Source organism: Acomys minous (assembly GCF_964271855.1).
Source record: "Acomys minous genome assembly, chromosome: 5".
Taxonomy (NCBI): domain Eukaryota; kingdom Metazoa; phylum Chordata; class Mammalia; order Rodentia; family Muridae; genus Acomys; species Acomys minous.
In genome coordinates, this window is record NC_140494.1 from 25,608,699 (window position 1) to 25,627,734 (window position 19,036).

Below are 19,036 nucleotides of genomic sequence, written 5' to 3' on the forward strand. Positions count from 1 at the left end.
TGTCTCCGGGACTCGTTGGCTTCCAGTCCAGCCAGTAAAATTTTGAGTCCAGGTTCAGTCCAGATATCTTTCCTCAAAGTAACAGATGAGTGATAGTGGAGGACATCCAGCACCTTCTTCTGTCTTTCACACACCGTCCAGATGCACGCATCCCACTTGCACACATGATGTGTACATCTCCACAACAAACAACATATTATCATTTTAAAGCAAAAATTTGAAGATTTATGCGGATTATGAGCATAGAGTAGATTAAAAAGGGCTACTGTTTCTTTTGGAAACTGTGTGAGGTATGTATGCATCGCTCTGTGTGTTACATGCATGTGTGAAGGCCAGAGGTTGGCATTGGGATATGTTTCTCGGTCACCTCTCCCCCTTATTTTGAGACAGGTTCTCAGTGAACCTGGATACTCACTGCTTAGGCCAGGCTTTCTGCCAGTGAGCTCCAGACTCACCTGACCTGTGTACAGTTCACAGTGATGGGTTACAGATGTGTGCCATGGGGATGGCTCTGAACTTTGGCCCTCAATGCTTAGGTCCACTCACTCTGATAGTGGTGGGCTGAATACTCAAAGCTGAATCTTTTTAGTAAGTTGAACGCTGGGTCAGGTGACTTCAGCCATGCATGGTAAGGTCTGTGGACTTGGCACTGTGGAGCTCCCTCTCGGGAAGCCCTTTCTTTGGCTTTCCAGCACAGCATTGGACTGTAGAAGACCCTTACTCACCCTTCATCACTGGCTCCTTTTTCCTTTTCTGATGGTAATAGAAGTCACTACTCTTAGTCCATGTACTGTCTTTGAACTCAAATATTCTGTGCTCATTTTCCTGTCTTTTCAGTTTTCTGGGGTTCTCATGTATATCTCTTACTTACCAACCCAAGATCTTTACATTTATAATTTTTGCCCTGTGTTTTCCCCCTCAGCTCCCAGTTGATGTATCTAATCTGAGGATTTTCAGTTGGATATTATAGGATACCAAGGAATAGAATCTAAAGAGTTTCTCTTGCTGTGTAGTTCTCCGTTGTGACACTAACCTGTAGTTTAAAAATCTAAAAAAATTTTTTTCACCTAAATGTAACATTTGTGTGGTTATTTAACTTGGTTATGTCTGGGCTCTACCTCTTCTTGTGCATCCCCACCATTTTTATTGCAGTTCTCTTCATCTTCTATTTATATTGTTGGGATCCATCTTCCTGGGAGGGATACATTCTCTGTCTCTGTCTCTCCGGCGCTCTGTCTCCACCCCCACCCCCTTTGATAGGGTGGTCCATGCTGAGTGTGAACGTCCTATACAGCTGAGGGTAGCCTCTACCTTCTGTGTACTGGGATTATAGGCACATCCCACCATACTTGATTTTGTGCTGTGCTGGTAGTCAAATCCAGGGCTTGGGTATGCTAGGCAAGCACTCTTCCCATCAAGGTAATGTTACAATAGTTGAGAATGTTCTTTCTGTCTTCAAGGCTCAGTAATTTTTATACTACATTGGGTGACATCCGTGGTAGTTTTTCTTTCTCTCCGGGGGACTGTTGAGAGTTGAACTCACAGACTTGGTGCATGTTACACAAGCACTTTTGACTCACACAACTAGCAGTATCAGCGTTTTTAAACACGGCACCTAGGTTGTCTCTGTTCTAAGTAGGTATTCCTAAGGATTAAACCTAAAGGTTTCCTTGGGTCTTTCTCTTGCTCCTCCTGTCAAATACTTGTGAGTTAGCATGAGTCTGACTGATGCCATGCTGTGCTTTTCTTTTCTCCCACCTCCCCTTTTGAGACAGTCTCACACTGCAGCCTCTCTATGTAGACCAGGCTAGCCTCAAATTCACAGAGATGCCACTGCCTCTTCCTCCCGAGCACTGGAATCAAGGTAGGTGTCACCACGCCTGGCTTCTTGCAATGCTGTTTTCATCACATGTGTTTCTGCCTCCCAGCTAGCTCCCTTTTATTTCATCCCAAAGACCTGCTCACCCATTAGTGTCTGCCTCTCATGTGATCTCAGCATTGTCTATTACTCATTCAAGTGACCAGTTAGCTTCACTTTACTGTATTCTGAGATCCTAGAAGACAAATTTTATTTGTTTCTACATGATGCTCAATTCATTTGGAGCTGTTTCATTCTTAGATAGGGGCACAGCTGGCCATCCTTCCCCCAGACTAGAAATGATTGTTCTCTATCCCATCTCTACAGTTTCAAGGAGTGTGTGTGTGTGTGTGTGTGTGTGTGTGTACATTGTGTGTGCATACTTTGTTCATTCAGTAAATTTTGCTGTCTGCTGAGTACTAACATTCTAGACATACTACATGCCGAGATTGTGTTAATTTGTAGAGAATTATATGTAATCGACTTTTGAAATTAGGAACAGGGAGTATGTCTGTTTAAGTTTTGTGGTGCTGATGAGTGAGTTTGTAGTTTTGTGATTCTAAGCACACGTTATACCATTGAGCCAGTCCTTGGAGGACATTATCTAAGTATTCTCATTTGGTTTTAAGATTTGTTTGTAAGTAGCTAACCTTTTGTTTCCGTACTGTGAATGGATGTTTCTTTTTCCAGTTACATTTTCTAATTATTTATTATTTGTTGAATTGAGAGTATTTAGATTATTATATATCTGACTGAGGGTAAGACTATAGAAATACATTTTTTAAGTTGTCTAAGGGCTGGAGAACTGGCTCTGTATTTAAAAACATGGTTTTCCAAGGGACTCAAGTCTGTTTCCACCACCTACACTGGGCAGCCCATAACCAGCTTCAGGGCGTCCAACTCCTCCTTCTAGCCTCATGTAGCATACATTCACATAGAGACACATAAATATATCATTTTAAAATTGCCTAAAATCCTAGAATTTTAGAGCCAAAGCAACCTTAAACAGAGATTTAGCCCAGTCCTTTCATTTATGGGTTAATTATTTCACTTTTGGGTAGTTGAAGTGGTCTTACCCAGTATTACACAACCTTCTGGTGTCTGATCTTGAATAGAACCTACAGCTGTCATTTAATTGAATATTTTTTGGCGGGGAGACAGAATCTGTCAAACTCTCTTTGGATTCTGTTTGAAGGTACTTATTTTCAATCTGGCTGTGAATATTAAATCACACCATCTATGCCCTGCCCATATTTTTATACATTTTTATTTTTCCTTTATAATTTCTTGGTCATTTTCATGTGTTGCTTTGAAATTCTTATTTGCTCGTTTATTTTGTAGTGCTGACAATCAGACCTTGAGCATTCTGGGCAAGGAGCATACGATAGAACTACACTTATAGCTTTTGGTATTTTCCCCAAGTTTTAAAATACATTAGAATGATTATTTATAAGTCTCTTTAATGTCATTTCATTTTGTAAATGTTATGCCATTTTAAACATGAAATTTAAATTTTATTTCACAGGCAGCCACACCTCCTAATCATGGAAGGCCAGATTCTCCAGTCTATGCTAACCTGCAGGAACTGAAAATATCACAGTCTGCTCTCCCTCCGCTTCCTGGGAGCCCAGCAGTTCAAGTCAACGGAGAGTGGGAAACTCACAAAGACAGCTCAGGCCGCTGCTACTACTATAACCGTGCAACCCAGGAGCGAACCTGGAAACCGCCCCGATGGGCTCGGGATACCGGCACAGTCCGGGATTTCCAGAGCGCAGGAGAGCAAGAGGTATGAGTACGTCAGAGCCGACCAGTAAGGCCCCCAGTTTTCCTTCATTATTCAGAAGTGAAAGGAAGGGCTTGGTTTCTTTGTGTCAGTGTGGTAGAGCACTTGAATTTCTAAGATACCAAACATTTCCCCTGAGCTTTCTCCTAACCTCTAATTAGTGTACAGATACTGATTCCTGAGCTGGGTCAGAGCTGTCCACTGCCAGGTCTTCTCTTCAGGAGGTGTTAGCACAGCAGTTGTGGGCACTTAGGGGGTGGGGCCTGAAAATCACAAGGTCGGGGTCACTCCTGGCTGTGTAGCACGTTTGAGGCTGGCTATCTCAGTAGCTCCTTCACCCTTAAAAGGATGCTAATTGCATAAATCAATAGAAAGGAAAGAAGGTCCATGGCTGGACCTAACCATGTAAACAGAAACAAAGTTACTTAACTGATCAAAACAATCACTTTCCTTTCTTAGTTAGTTTTCTGTGGCCATCAAACTCCTTCATGCTTTCCTGCCAGTAAGGATACAAGGTACAAGGTGATCTTTCAATTCTGCTTAAGGAAAGTAATGATAAATCTTGCTGTAGTTAGTTGGGTTAGTCAAATGTGAGGACAATTCTCTTACAACCGTTTTTATGCTAAGGCTAGATAGCTGTTCTTACTGATGCTTTCCTCTGCAGGCTTTTAGAAGCACTAGGCTTTTTTTTTTCTTTTTTCTTTTTTTAAGTTTAGATGTATAGGTATAAGGTGGGTGAGATTTGTGGGATTCAGTGCAGCCCCTGCCCTTTTGTGCTGGGCTATCCGTAAGGGATACCAATTCTCACAGCTTGCTGACGGATACGTACAGAGTGTCAGGAAGAAGCTAGGTTACCTGTCCTGAATTTAGCAGAATCTAAGAGCTTTGTAGCTAATATTTCCCTTCTTGTCCTACTTTTCAATTGGCTATTCAAAGCTCTCTTTGATGGTGACTTATAATGTTAACAATTGAGAATAAAAATAGAAATATCATAGCAAAAGTGCTCACAAAAAAGCCTAAGAAACTTGTGTCTAGATAACAGCTCTTGAAAGATTTTAAAATAAATCATCTTGTGTATCAGTAGTAAAATCTTTATAATTATTAAAGAAAGGTTAAATTATAGAATAGTAGAAAAATAAGGTATACACAGGAACTTTCTACACATTTCTTAGCTTCCTAATTTTGTAAATGGAAGTGATTTGTCTGTCAGGGTCTCAACTTATAATTCCTGCACATACTATGGAAAAATAGATCTTTCCAATCTGGACCACATCTTTTATCACTTCTAGAGAAAGGGTGCACATGGGAGGTAAAAATGAGAGACCATGTGAGCCTAAAAATGTCTTGCTCTGCTTTTGTATTTAATTAATCAAATGCTTGCATATAGACTTCTAGGTGTTTTAGCTGCACTGGAATCGAGTATCTGTGTCAGTCGCTGTGTTTCCTGTTAGACCCTGTGGGCCTTTCCATGTGGACTGACTGGCCTCCACAGACGTTTTCAGGGCTTCTGCCTACAGCAGGGGGCTTCCAGGGTGTTGATGTCAGCATCCAGTCAGTCCTCAGATGGTTCCTGAGTCTCTGTATCCATCTTAACTGTGTTTTGCATTGCAACTGAAGATCTTACCGATTGCCCTCTTGAGGGGATTAGCTTCCATAGTTCTGCAGTGGAACATTGCTGGGGGATGGGCATGAAGAAACGGATTCCAGTGCCTTCAGCTCTCTTGTCTTTAGTGCCCTGACCTTCATCTCCTCCTCCTAACGCTGTTGGTCTCTGAGCTATCCCCAAATCCTGCTGAATACGCATGTTGTTCTCCTCTCCTCCACTTCCTGCCTGCCAGATTAGACTATGCTCTCTTCTGCATGGCTAGGTGAGGTGTTTGTTATCTGCTAACTCTGCTCTCTGGGTTCTCATGGGTATGTATCTTTTTAGATACAATTCACTACAATTATTTATGTAAAAATTGAAAGGAAGTGATCATGCCTCTGTCTTGCCTTAGAGCAGTGGTTCTCAACCTTCGTAACACTGGGACCCTTTTTACTACAGTTCCTTACGTTGTGATGAGCCTCAACCATAAAATTATCTTGATATTTTATAACTGTAATCTTGCTACTGTTATGAATCATAGTGTAAATATTGATATGTGACCCTTGTGAAAGGGGTCAGGACCCTTAGAAGCTTGTCTAGTGCTTTCCTTGGAGCAGTGGTTCTTACCTGGTGACACTGCTTTTCAGGACCTTTGCAGTGTTTGTAACTGATTACCACAATGAGAGAAGTACTACTGTGTTAGAAGCCAGCAGGGCTGCTACTATCTAACAGTACGTGACAGCTGTCACACAAAGGGTTATCAGGTCTGAGGACGGCAATGCTGTTATCCACTGCTGCCCTGGACATCCGCCATGTCTGCTTTATCACATTTATCCTCTATCAGTCCCCTTGGCCCCTAAAGCCAGCTGTTACATGCTCTTGTTGTTGGATATTTATTCCTGTTTTTAGCTTCTCTATTGTGTATTACAACTCAACATTGATCCTCAATTTTACTTTTTTTTCCCTTAAATTTCTTCTGTTTTCAGTATATGCTTTTAAATTTGTGAGCTTTCCTTAGTGACAGAATCTTTTATTTGTTGTCTGGAAATATGCTATGTGTTGGAATCTGTGTGTGTGTAAATTTTTTTTATTGGCCTCTGTTTAGTACACACAGTGTTGATTTACTTTTTATTTAAAGGACTTATGTAGTTCCAAGTTGGCTATTGACTTGGCTCTTTTTGTTTGGCTTGGTTTGCTAATTTATTCTCATGTTTTCTGGCGTCCATTGTTGATGTGCAAAACTCAGCTGTCGTTTTATCCTTTAAAGAGTGGCTGTCTTTTCTTGCTAGTTGCTCAGAAGATTTATATCTGTAGTCTCATTATGATGAGAGTGGTAAAAGGCACCTTTGTTAATCACCTTTCTATTGTGACACCATATTGTAGAAAACCAAATTAAAGGAGGAAGGGTTCATTTGGGCTCCTGTTCTCAGTCTATGGTCAGTTGTGTCTTTTGTTTTTGGAGGAAAACATCATAAGAGGGGGACATAGTGCAAGAAAGCTGCTTACCTCAAGACAGCCACAAGGAAAGGGACGAGGGATAGGAAGCAGAGACGGCAAGAGCCACCCTTCATGTGCATACTGCCTGTCACCTGTTTGCTCAAGCCAGTCCTACCTTTAGCAACTTATTCATCCTTAGCTTAGATATGGATAGAGCTAGTGCACAGGGTTAGCATCCTCTCAGTAGCACCAAGAGTTGGGAACCAGGCCTTCCACACATAAAAGCCTTTGAGGCTGTTCTGTATGTAATTATTTGTATTTCCTGTCATGGCTTTTTCCAGGATTGCATTAATATGATAAAATAACTATTGTTGATTTTACCTCATGACCCACAATGCACTAAGGACAATTTATTTTGAAAAGTAAATACTTGAGTATTAATATATTCAATATATCATAATATTTATAGTTGAGTAAATTGTCTTTTTAGATTATCACTCATTGCGTATTTATATTCAAAGAAGAAAATCCTTGTGTTTCTGACTGTTTATAGCCTCTTCCGTCAGAAGAGAACTACCACAGCAGTTGTTTCAGCCAGTCAGATAGTCAGTGTGGTTCTCCTCCAAGGGGTTGGTCAGAAGAGCTGGATGAACGTGGGCATACCTTGTATACCAGTGACTATACTAAGGAGAAGGTACTCTTCTTTTTCTTCTTTCTCTCATCTAGTATACCTTTTGAGAATCCTCTCATAAGATAATTTTGTGCTGAGGTTTTATAGTAATAAGATAAACTCATAAGTGGATATGGAGGAGCATAATCTATAATCCAACACTTGGGGGACAGAGGCAGGGTGTTGAATTTGAGGTTAGTCTGGACTGATCAGCAAGGCTCTTTTTCCCAAAACAAAACAAAAAACTCATGGAAAGTATTCCTCATGGTGATTTTTACAGTGGAATACATAGTAATACTCTTGATTCATGGTTTTGTTTGTTGTGGCTAGAGATGAAACACGGGGCTTCACACTTGACACTCTACCACCAAGCCACACCCTGATTTCTGCCTCACAGTTTATTTTTATTTATTTATTTTAAAGATTTATTATTTATACAGTATTCTGCCCACATGTGTACCTGCCCACCACAAGAAGGCACCAGATCTCATTACAGGTGGTTGTGAGCCACCATGTGATTGCTGGGAATCGAACTCTGGACCTTCGGAAGAACAGATAGTGCTCTTAACCTCTGAGCCAACTCTCCAGCCCATGCCTCACAGTTTAAATGTGCTACAGCAATGGTGATTTTGTGGTACTAATAACCCATTGAGATGGACCTTTTTTGGAGATAGGCCTGCTGTCACTTGCTTAAGCTTCTTAAATAAAAATATTTCTTTGTATTTCTCTTGGGAGAAGTTGAGGGTTTTTTCCAATGATTTTTCTCAACCTGCTGTTACTGCACACTCTCACACTGCTTATATTTCTTTTTCCGTTAGGACCCAATTTGTGTAAAACAAAAACCATGAATCTAGTATTTTGTGATTAATTTGTTTATAATGAATATCATTTTTTATGCATTACCTGCAAAGTCATTTTAAGTGGTGGCTCACTGGTTGGTTTGCTAGTTAAGAGTAGGGGTTAGGCAAATAGCCCTCTTTCCTGCTTCAGTTATTTAGTCCCAGGATGTATAGAGCTAGTGGCTTTTCCTTGTATAATAAATAATAAAGATTATGTCAGCAGTAGTATTTTCCCTTTCATTCTCTGTCCTATATTGTGTGTAGTTCTCTTATTATTTTTACTTAACATGCATTGAGTACAGTGCATTGGCTGAGGGAAATAATAAGGATTTGTGTAAAGTGAGGCTTAATGTGTGAAAACTTATACCTAAAACTTGTCTTTTTTTTTAATGTCTCAAACCTGTTTTCAGGATGTGTTGTACCCTTTACCTACCTACAGACGTGTGTCTCCATGTATCTTCATGTCATATGTTCTTATTATGTTACCAAGTAATATTTCAGTTATTATCTGACATTGAGGAAAGAGGGAAATGGATACTAATACTGAGTACTATACTTAAAAAATGTAAGTGCACTTCACTTATGTGTGAAGCTTGCTGAGTTTATTTGTTTACTTGTAGTTTGTTGGAGGTAGGGTGAAATTTCTAAGAAGAATATCTCATAACTCTTACACAGCCATTTAAACTAGCCTTTATTTAAATTAAATAAAAACATGTTGTGTTTTTGTAGTGGCTCAAGCATGTTGATGATCAAGGTAGACAGTATTACTACAGTGCAGACGGATCTCGGTCAGAATGGGAACTGCCAAAGGTAAGAAGCTACATTGACCTTTGTGCACAGCGTCTGAAGACAGCTGCACTTGCTCAACTTGTTTGTCTTTTGTTTGCTTGTTTGTTTATGTAGGAGATAGTCTCATTCTGTAGCTCACGCTGGTCGGAAGTTCCCTAAGTAGACCAGCGTAGCTTTAAACTTCACAGATTCATTCTTAGCCTTATTTTATTCTTTAAAAAGCAGAAGACTGGCCGGGCAGTGGTGGCACACGCCTTTAATTCCAGCACTTGGGAGGCAGAGGCAGGCGGATCGCTGTGAGTTCGAGGCCAGCCTGGTCTACAAAGTGAGTCCAGGACAGCCAAGGCTACACAGAGAAACCCTGTCTCGAAAAACAAAAACAAAAACAAAAAAAAACAAAACAAAACCAGAAGACTGGTCTTTCCTGAGTTCATTTGCAACCCTGTGATGTTGTCAGAGATGCACATTTACCACTTCTTCATCCTGGTTATTCTCACTCAGGAAATCTTTTGATAGCTTGAAACTGGTCTCTTAATTTCCCCAGAAATAAGAGTTCTACCTAGTGTCAGCCTCAGTCCAGTAGGAGGAAAGATAGTAATGCTATTCAAGATTGTCATCAGTGGAGAGGTGTATTTAAATGAGTCAGTCACACACATTTGACATCACCAGGTATTGAAAAACATAGGATACAGTGCAGAGTGTCTCATTTTGCTGCAATATTGTCAGTTAGTATTAATATTTCAGACATGTCCTTGGTAGTAGAATATATCATATGTGCAGTGCATTATAACACGGTGCTTATCTGCTTGTGCATCATACTGTGAGCATTGCCTGTGGAGACCAGAAGAGGGTGCTGGATCCTCTGAAATCACGGCCTATGGCAAGCCCCTCCATATGGGTCCTGGCAACTGAACCTGGATCCTCTGTAAGCACCCTTAACCTCTGAACCATCTTTCTAGCTCTTGAGATAGATTTTTAAAATAGGAGTATGTGAAGTTAAAAAAAAAGCTATTTAAAGAATGATGATTACATTATATAAAATACTAAAACTTAAACAGTATCTAACATTTTGTCAAAGTATAAGATATCCATGGATGATGAGCATAAGCTCATCATACAGTATAGCAAGGGTGGAGGAGAAGTGCATCTGGAAGTCTATTCAGAAGGCATCAGTGTGTACCTAGAACTGTGTTGTTTTAGGAAAACACCTGAAGCATGTATCTTATGTCAAAATGGACAATTTAATGCTAGACTCTTATAATCTATTTATAGGTATATGTTTAAAATAATCCACAATCAAGATTTTAGTTCAGAATTCTAAAAGTTTTTAAAGGGATTAAAAATTTTGGTCATCTTTTTAAACTAAAGGTGTTTAAGTTGTATTTCTCTTGTCTTTTTCTCTATTATGTGCACTTTGTTATCATTGTCTAACATTTTGTTGTGCTTTCTTTGCTTCTGTGAATATACTGTGCATAGTAAATTGTGAGTGCATTTAAATTATGATTATTACCATAATTTTACATTATTTTTCTTACCACATAGAAAGGCTTTCTAAATTATAGTAATTACAAACCCATTGCCCAATTTCAGTGTGAAGAAAGAAGTAGCAGCTTTGTTAGGTGGCTTGTATGCATTCACTTTGGAGAGTCAAAAAATGACATACTATGCACAGAAAGCATACTCTAAACATAGTTATTGAAATTATTACCAAAGTCATTAAAAGCTAAGGTTTGCTGGACTACTGTTAGGGCTGAGGGGAGTTGATATAAGATATCCTTCAGTTTCAGAAAAAGAATGCATCTGTTTAAAAGTTTATTTTTATTGTTATTTTATTACAATGTAAAGCATTTAAGTTGCCTATATATGCTAGCACAACTCTCAAAGCCCTACAGTTCTCTTATCTTTCTGTGTGATCTGCTTAGCATTCAGACTCCTCCATGGCTGGCTATTGCACTGATAGCACGTGAATTTCACATGCAGTTTTCTTTTGGCAACAATTGCCTGTCCTGTTTTCTACACAGTTGGCGTGTTCAGAAGTAGTGCTCAGAACTCATATTACTTTAGAAAAACAGCAGTATGTCTATCCTTGAGTGAAACAGAAACAACTCCCCAAACCATTACTTGTAAAAACTGTATGTGTAGGCCTTATTTAAACTTTATGATAATTATGGTAGTGTTTATAAATAACCGGATGTTTCTACTTTATTTATTCAGAGCCACTCTGTCTTTTTTTTTTTTTCAACTGAAGAACAATTTAGGGGAAGTAAACATTTTACAAAAGATAACACTTTCTGGGTATATATCCAGCTCTGCAGTCTAGGATCTCAGTCATGTCACTAGGCTGCTCTGTAAGAAAACTGGGACTAGACAACTCTTGGTGTGGTATCACTTGAACATTGTTATTTGGAGCTGTGGTAGGTTCGTGTTTGTATCTTTTACTTACGAAGTACATTTTGTTTTCCTTAGTATAATGCTTCATCTCAGCAGCAAAGAGAAATCATTAAAAGTAGGAGCTTGGACAGGCGGCTGCAGGAACCAATAGTGCTAACAAAGTGGAGACATAGCACCATCGTGTTGGATACCAATGATAAGGTAAGAGCTTGCAGAGAATGGGTTGAATTTTGGCAAGTGTTTTGGGAAGTCTATTGTTCACAGTGGGTTCTAGCCATTTGTACTAATAGTTACATAAAATGGTGGTGTTAAATACAATTCTTGGCTAAAATATTAATTCTTTTGAAAAGTACAAATTAATGTTATTTTGGTTTTCTACTGTTATACATACAATGATGTCCTTCTATTATTTCACCCTCTCATTAGCCTATCCTACACTGTTGCCCATGAACAAATCTCTCTACTTTCATCTGTTTGCTTTTATAGCCCACTGCATTTAGGTTTCCAGAGTGAGCTTGGGTTGAAGCTTATTTACATGGGCAAAGGCAGTTTATCAGTGGCTACTCCACTGAGGAGTGTAACCCTCTCCACCCCCTCCCTTCACTGTCCACAATCCCTCAGGGAGGGTTGAGACCTCATAAGTCTCTTCCTGTGTGCGTTGGACTGTTGAGATGCCTCGTCTTGTCAAGGCCTTAATGGAGGCAGTGTCTACTGCTTTGGTTTTACGGATGCAGCAGCCAGGTTATACCCAGAGGAGTTTCATAGCACTCCGTGCCATCTCAGTTCCTTCTGTGCTCTCTTCCTTGATGTCCCCTGAGCCTTGGAGGAGTGATACAGACACCCTGTTTAGGGTAGAGCACTCAATAGTTAGGTAGTTTTCGCATAGAGCTTAGTGTTTTTGTCTACATGCACTGTGAAAATATTTTCTTAACTAAATGGCATGAGTTTGTATTTAGCATCCTCTACTATGCAGTAGTTTTTGGCTTTGAGTTTTCTCAAAATTTGTATATCAACTTTTTGTGACTTACTCATGTCTGATGTATGTACTTGACACATTTGAGCTAGCCTGTGTGTATATAATTATTATAATATATAATTATATACTAAATATATAATATACATACACTCACACAATTTTAAGCCACTTTTGCTGTCTCTGAACTCCAGGAAGGTTCATACAGTAAAGATTTCATTTTCTCTGTCCTAGGAAAGGCTGGGGTCCTACTAGCTTTCTTCTTTCCTACAATGTTGCTTTTATCAATCTGAGAAATGATGGTCTGTGTTTCTAAAAGGGTATGGATTTTGATTCAGGTTTCAGAAAGGATATTTTTAAAGCAAGTTCAGTTACACTGTTAAAAAATGGTTTCCTTTTAGGGCATTGTGGGCATTTACAGCGCATTTGTAGAGCATCAGTCATACCCATTAGAAAGTGAAGGTGGCCGGGCGTGGTGGCGCACGCCTTTAATCCCAGCACTTGGGAGGCAGAGGCAGGTGGATCGCTGTGAGTTCGAGGCCAGCCTGGTCTACAAAGTGAGTCCAGGACAGCCAAGGCTACACAGAGAGACTCTGTCTCGAAAAACCAAAAAAAAAAGAAAGTGAAGGTGAAGGGATGATAATATCCAAAATGAAAACATTACCTTTTTAAAAAGTCTTTGAGGACTCTTCTTTTTTCTGTAAAGCCATCATCGCTTTTGTAGCATAATTAACAGTTTCCCCACATTTTTCCTTCCTTCCTTCCTTCCTTCCTTCCTTCCTTCCTTCCTTCCTTCCTTCCAACAGGATCTTTCTCTGTAGCTTAGGCTGACTTGGAACTTGGCTACTATCTTAGTAACTTTTTGGTTGCTGTGAAGAGACGTTGTGGTGAAGCCAGTCTTACAAAGGGAAGCATTTAATTTGGGGGCTAATGATTAAGAGAGCTAGATTCCATGATCATCAAGGTGGGGATCAGGGCAGTAAGCAGGCAGGTGTGGCTCTGCAGCAGTAAGTAGCTGCTGGCTTATAACTGATCCACAGCACAATGTGTGTGTGTGGGGGGGCGGGGGCACCTACCTGTAATAAAACACCTCCTTCAGTGAGGCCGCACCTCCTGATCTTTCTCAAACACTTTCGTCAACTGGGGACCGCATTCAAATATATGAGTCCATGAGTGCAACTCTCACGCAAATCCACAGTGACCTCCTGCCTTAGCCTCCAGAGTGCTAGATTATAGGTACACACCACCATGCCTGGCTAAAGTGAACTTCATAGTTACTTTTCCCCCATGGCTACTTTTAGTCTTAAATCCTTTTTATAAACAATAGATTTCATTCAATTTAAAATAAGATGCTTTATTAATGCAGTTGAGTGTAAATAAGTCTTTGTGTATACAACAAGGTATATTTTTAGAGTGTACTATACACATTTTTATATTTAAAATATGGACTTACAGAACAATAAGGAAAGTAGACCGATTTTTTTTTTAGTTTTTATTTTCAAGAATATTTTAAAATTAAATGTAGGCGTCTAGAAGACACATTAAATGAGTAGTGTTTTGGAGTCATTGTCATTGAAGATGTATTTGAAAATCTATTAGTGTTGAGATTAGTCTGGGCAAGTGAGAGTCCCAGAAAATACAGTAAATTTCAGGAATTAGAAAATATTTCTAGGTGTATAGAAAACTCTTAATAGCCATACATAATATGGCAAGGCAAAAGCCATTGTTGAAACACCTCTGCTACTTCTTCCAATGAGAAAAAAAAGTATTTTGGTGAGGTTTACTTCAAGTTCCTTTTTTCAAATATCCTGTCATATTCAAGGGTGCAGTTCTCAGAGTTCTGTGAGATTCTGCTTTAATCTGACTCTTGAAGTCACCCTTACAGAGTATTACTTCATGTCCTGTTTCACCTGCTTGTCCTCAGGCGGCAGCAATGTGATTGTCCTGAGAGTAGACATTTACTTATTTTTAGTAGAAATCTCTCCCTTCCGGTTTGCCCTTTGAAATAGATTCACAGCTAATTGCTTCATCAAGTAAATATTCCTATTTCTTTTTATCACCTAAATATGCCTTCTTAAAATAGGGCAGTCTTTGAGGCTATGAAAAAGATACTGCGTTAGAACAAATGCATACCTAACAGGCATATATAACTTAAATGGAATAGAACCCAGTATTATATGGCAGGGCTTATATGGAATGAGTCCTAGTTCAGCCGGCTGAAAACCTTGGAGGTAGTTGAAGGTGTATCTGTGTTTATTTGATCTGAGTGGATTTCCTTGCTTCTGCTTATATATGGGTTTTACTAGAACTATTTATGGATGGGAGCAATGTATGTATGCATACATTCTTACAGAAATACGTAAATGTACATTGCTTCTTTACTGTAGTTATAATTATGTATTCATTATTACTTATTTGTGGGTTTTATGTATGTAGGACCTATTTACTTTTATTCAAATACTTTGTAGTTTATGGATCATTCAGTCTTTGCCTTTCCAGGCTGTTCTTTTTTAAAAAAAATGATTGATTAATTAATTAATTAATTAATTAATTATTATGAACTCCTGCAGGCCAGAAGAGAGCACCAGATCACATATAGATGGTTGTGAGCCACCATGTGGTTGCTGGGAATTAAACTCAGGACCTCTGGAAGAGCAGTCAGTGCTCTTAACCTCTGAGCAATCTCTCCAGCCTTCCAGGCTGTTTTAATACACATAGAAGTCGTGACTTAAGTCAGAAAAATTACTCAAATGAAGTTAAACTGAAATCTGAATAAGCTTAGTTTGTTTTCCTAGGGTTTGTGGATAGGACTTCAGTATTTTGTCCACTAGTAGTGTTAGCTTTGGTTGTTTGGCTGTAAGATTGTCCTTTCAAAGGTTTCCCTGTAACTCTTGATTGCTGTATAGTTTCTGTGTGTATAAATTACACAGGGTGCAAACTGAAGATGTTTTTTCAAGTGACCGAGTGTTGAGATCAGGGTTTTACATTGTTACTTAAAACATTCCTATATTTGTTGTCCAAGTTTTATAGTTTCATAAGCCTAGAGACTGGGATGAACAAATACGGAGAGGAGTGCCTTGTTTGGTTGGATTGGATATTAGTAAGGGGTATTGGCATGGCTGTCTCACTCTCTTTCCTCAAGTTATTTGAAACATCTCAGAGAATGTAGAAAATTTAAGTAGAAGTAGGTGCTGGTACCAAGAAATATTTTTCATTCTTACCCTTCTTAAAAAAGCAATATCTTTTAGTTTTGACCAAGATTGGTGTTCATAGAACCTTGTTTCTTTGCTCTTATGATTATATTCTTATAAACTTTTTAAAAAAAGATTTATTTATTTATTTATTTATTATGTACACAGTGTTTTGCCTGCGGGCCAGAAGAGGGCACCAAATCTCATTATAGATGGTTATGAACCACCATGTGGTTGCTGGGAATTGAACTCAGGACCTCTGGGAGAGCAGCAACCAGTGCTCTTAACCTCTGAGCCATCTCTCCAGCCCCTACATTCTTATAAACTTAAACATGAAAATATTCCCCCCCTAGTGAATCACTGATCTTTAATGATGGATTTCTTTGGTGTATATTTTTATCTTTATACTTAATTATTGGAGAATAAGTATAAATTCCTTTATATTGCTTTAGAGTAAAAATTCCATTTTGTCAATTACCACTTACTTCTTGTGACTGTTTCTAGCCTAGCCCCCGATAATCACATCTGTCATACTAAGAACACATTACATAGTGGTTGATGTATGTGTAGTTTTAAGTAGTGTTAATTAAAAATGATATAGTCCTATTTTAGTCAAAATAGTTGCTGTGCAAACATGCCATGGTTTTTAAACTTTTGATAACATCAGTAGTTTTCAGATCAGTGCTATCCTGCTTCTAGAGCCTCTGAGATAGAAACTAACAAGAAAACAGTTTCCTTTTTCTTGCCTTCTTAAGCTCTCCCACTATCAATCAAGGAGAAACAGATGTGTTTAAAATAGAGTAACGTTTTTCATTACTTATTTCTTGTAGGATTCTCCAACTACCACAAAACTCTGCTTACCTGAAAATGAATCTCCTCCTACCTCATCAAAGCATCAAGATCCAGTTAGTATGTTAGAAACATAAAGAATAAATAGCCTAGCCTTTTAAATCACTTTCAGTAAATTAATTTTCTTTAAATATAATGTTAAAGTGTTTCTCATGTCGTTATTAAATTTTATTGGCCTTTTAGAAAAATACAATTAAAACAGCTTTAAGAATCAAATTTTATTCACTTTAAAGCCCCTTTGTACAGAATATGGTATTAATTTATATGCCGTATTTGTAAGTGACAAATTTATACTTGGTTTTTAAAAGTAAAAATTCTAAACTAGGTGTGGTAGTACATACCTTTATTCCTGGCACTTGGGAGGCAGAGGCACATGGATCTCTGTGAGTTCCAAGGCCAGCCTGGTCTACAGAGTGAGTTCCAGGACAGCCAGGACTACACAGAGAAACCCTGTCTCAAAAAGCAAACAACAGAACTTTCCAGAGAATATTACAAATTACACTTCACTTTCTTTCCCAGGCCTGCAGTCTGAAGGTAAGACGTCTGCCTTTCCTTCCCAGCAGCATGGCTGCCCTTGTGCGGCTGTGATACAGGAGAGCTTACCCACCTGGGCCAGGGACTACTGGCGATGATAAGTCTCGGGACTGGAAACCACTAAGCAGCTCTTCTCACAGTGAACCCCATGTCTTGGCCTTGTCCTTGCGTTCACGCTCTCCTGCTCTTCCTGTCACACTGATTTGCTGTTGGCCTGTACTTCTGTCCCCTTATTGGGTAGCACTTAACATTTTTAAGGAGGACAGAAAGCAAGACTGTCCCTAGCTCGTGCTTCATGTGTTTTCTTCCCCCGTACTGCACGGTCCTTTGGTTACTCTTTCAACCTTTCCTTTGCCACTGAGACTCCCACACCTCAGCCTGGCAGCCTGGGCATGGTTATCAGGATTAAGTTCAGTTTGCGTCCTCAGAGAATTTAGGCCAATTCTCTAGGCTAGATGAGGTTTCCTTGTGATATCTTCATAGCATAAATGCTATTTATTTTATAAAATCAGGAGCAGTCACTGGCACCTTTGGATATGCAGCTCTGTCACAGTCTTCCCAGCAAGAAAACACTATTAACAGAGACAGGAGAGCATGTTCCTGCTGTACAGCCACATGGTTGTTGCTCAGCAAATTCTGTTGAGTTTATGAATTAATTTTTAACACTTTAAAAAGGTAGCTTTCATCATTGCTATTTGATGAAATTAGGTCCAATTTTTATTTACTAGTCAGACTTCAGATTCTCTAGAGGCACAGACAGGTTTCACTTTTTTTCTGATCATTCCTGGCCTTTGTTTTCCCTTTCCCATATGTCTGTCTGTATATATGCACAAATACAGCTGTGTATCTATGTATGTGTATATATACATATAGGAATACATATATATTTCTTATTCAAAGTTATTTTCATTTCTTATATTTTATGGTTCCCATCACATTGTGTATTCCTCCTTTTTATTTTTAATTACCACTAAGCAAGCTAAGAGATAATGGTAGGATGTAAAAGCAGAGCCTTCTTTTTAAATATACCTTTAAATTTAGGTAATATACAATTAACATAAATATCTTTATATATTATGTTTTAATAAAAGGGAATTTCTAAGTAATTGTAGAAATAAGAATTTGTAATTTTACATACAGTTTAAAGTCCTTGTTGGCTAATAATCTTTTTGTCCATTTGACATCCATTAAACTGTCCTGGACGCAGGGTGCCCTCTGATGGCCACCATGGGAACTGCCTCACCAGTGTGCCTTCTGTTAATCCGCCGTTAACACTGAACAGCTGTGTTGATTCTGTCAGGACTACTCTGTTTCCACACAACAGGGTGTTGCTTTCCTCTCTGCGCACCTTCTCTGCTCTATTGCCTCCCATTCAGACTCTTATCCCTTTGACCTCTCTACTTCCCAGGCCTCTGCGTGCCTTGCTGCCAAGAGTTCTTTCTGCCTGTCCTATTCATAGCTAGTTACTGCAGAGCCATCTCCCCTCTCCCTCTGTATCAATTAACATCGTAGTAAAAATGTTTAGTGGAAATTAAGGTACAGACTGAGAGGCTTTCTTTTTTTTTCATTTTGCATACATTAAAGTTACATTTAAATACAGATTTTTGCATAATACACAGCTCAGACACACATTTAGTCACATATGCATAAAATATTAAATGCACTAAAATCACTAAAGATTACAGGAGCCATGACAGTCAGGCCTTGCTTGGTTTTGCTGGGTACTTCTTAGTGCTTTTCATCTGCTATCCAGAGATGACAGCAACCACACAAGGTCTGTGTGAGTGCCACGTGTGTGCATGTGCCCATGGAGGGCAGAAAAGGGCATGGGATGGCCTGGAGCTGGGATTACAGGCAGTTATTGGAACTGAATGGGAGACCTCTGGCAAAGAAGCCAGTGCTCTTAACCGCACAGCCATCTCTGCAATCTCATATCTTTGTTTTTTAAGCCAATTTTTACAAACGTTATTAAAAACAGACCTGTGTCTTAAGACATATAAAACTGAATTTTAGTTTTATATCCATGTCCTGAATTTTGACTTTAGGAAATTTAATAAAGTGTAGTCATTATATAGATATCAAACCTTATATGACATATTGGAACCTTCAGTGATACACTTAAGCATTCTTGTTTTCT

General features: G+C 39.0%; 1 protein-coding gene across 8 annotated transcripts in view; it reads left to right on the forward strand.

Annotated features, from left to right (window-relative positions):
* The window catches only part of ARHGAP12 (Rho GTPase activating protein 12), a 105,629-nt gene that overhangs the window by 61,095 nt on the left and 25,498 nt on the right, over nucleotides 1-19,036 (forward strand). For 3 of the 8 annotated variants that reach the window (XM_084781947.1, XM_084781949.1, XM_084781948.1), the window contains 5 exons: nucleotides 3,384-3,644; nucleotides 7,217-7,357; nucleotides 8,902-8,982; nucleotides 11,428-11,553; nucleotides 16,347-16,421. In XM_084781947.1, the coding sequence (XP_084638073.1) occupies nucleotides 3,384-3,644; nucleotides 7,217-7,357; nucleotides 8,902-8,982; nucleotides 11,428-11,553; nucleotides 16,347-16,421 (684 nt within the window). The remainder of the gene's footprint in view (nucleotides 1-3,383; nucleotides 3,645-7,216; nucleotides 7,358-8,901; nucleotides 8,983-11,427; nucleotides 11,554-16,346; nucleotides 16,422-19,036) is intronic. The other 5 variants (XM_084781950.1, XM_084781951.1, XM_084781952.1 and 2 more) reach the window with 3 other exon arrangements.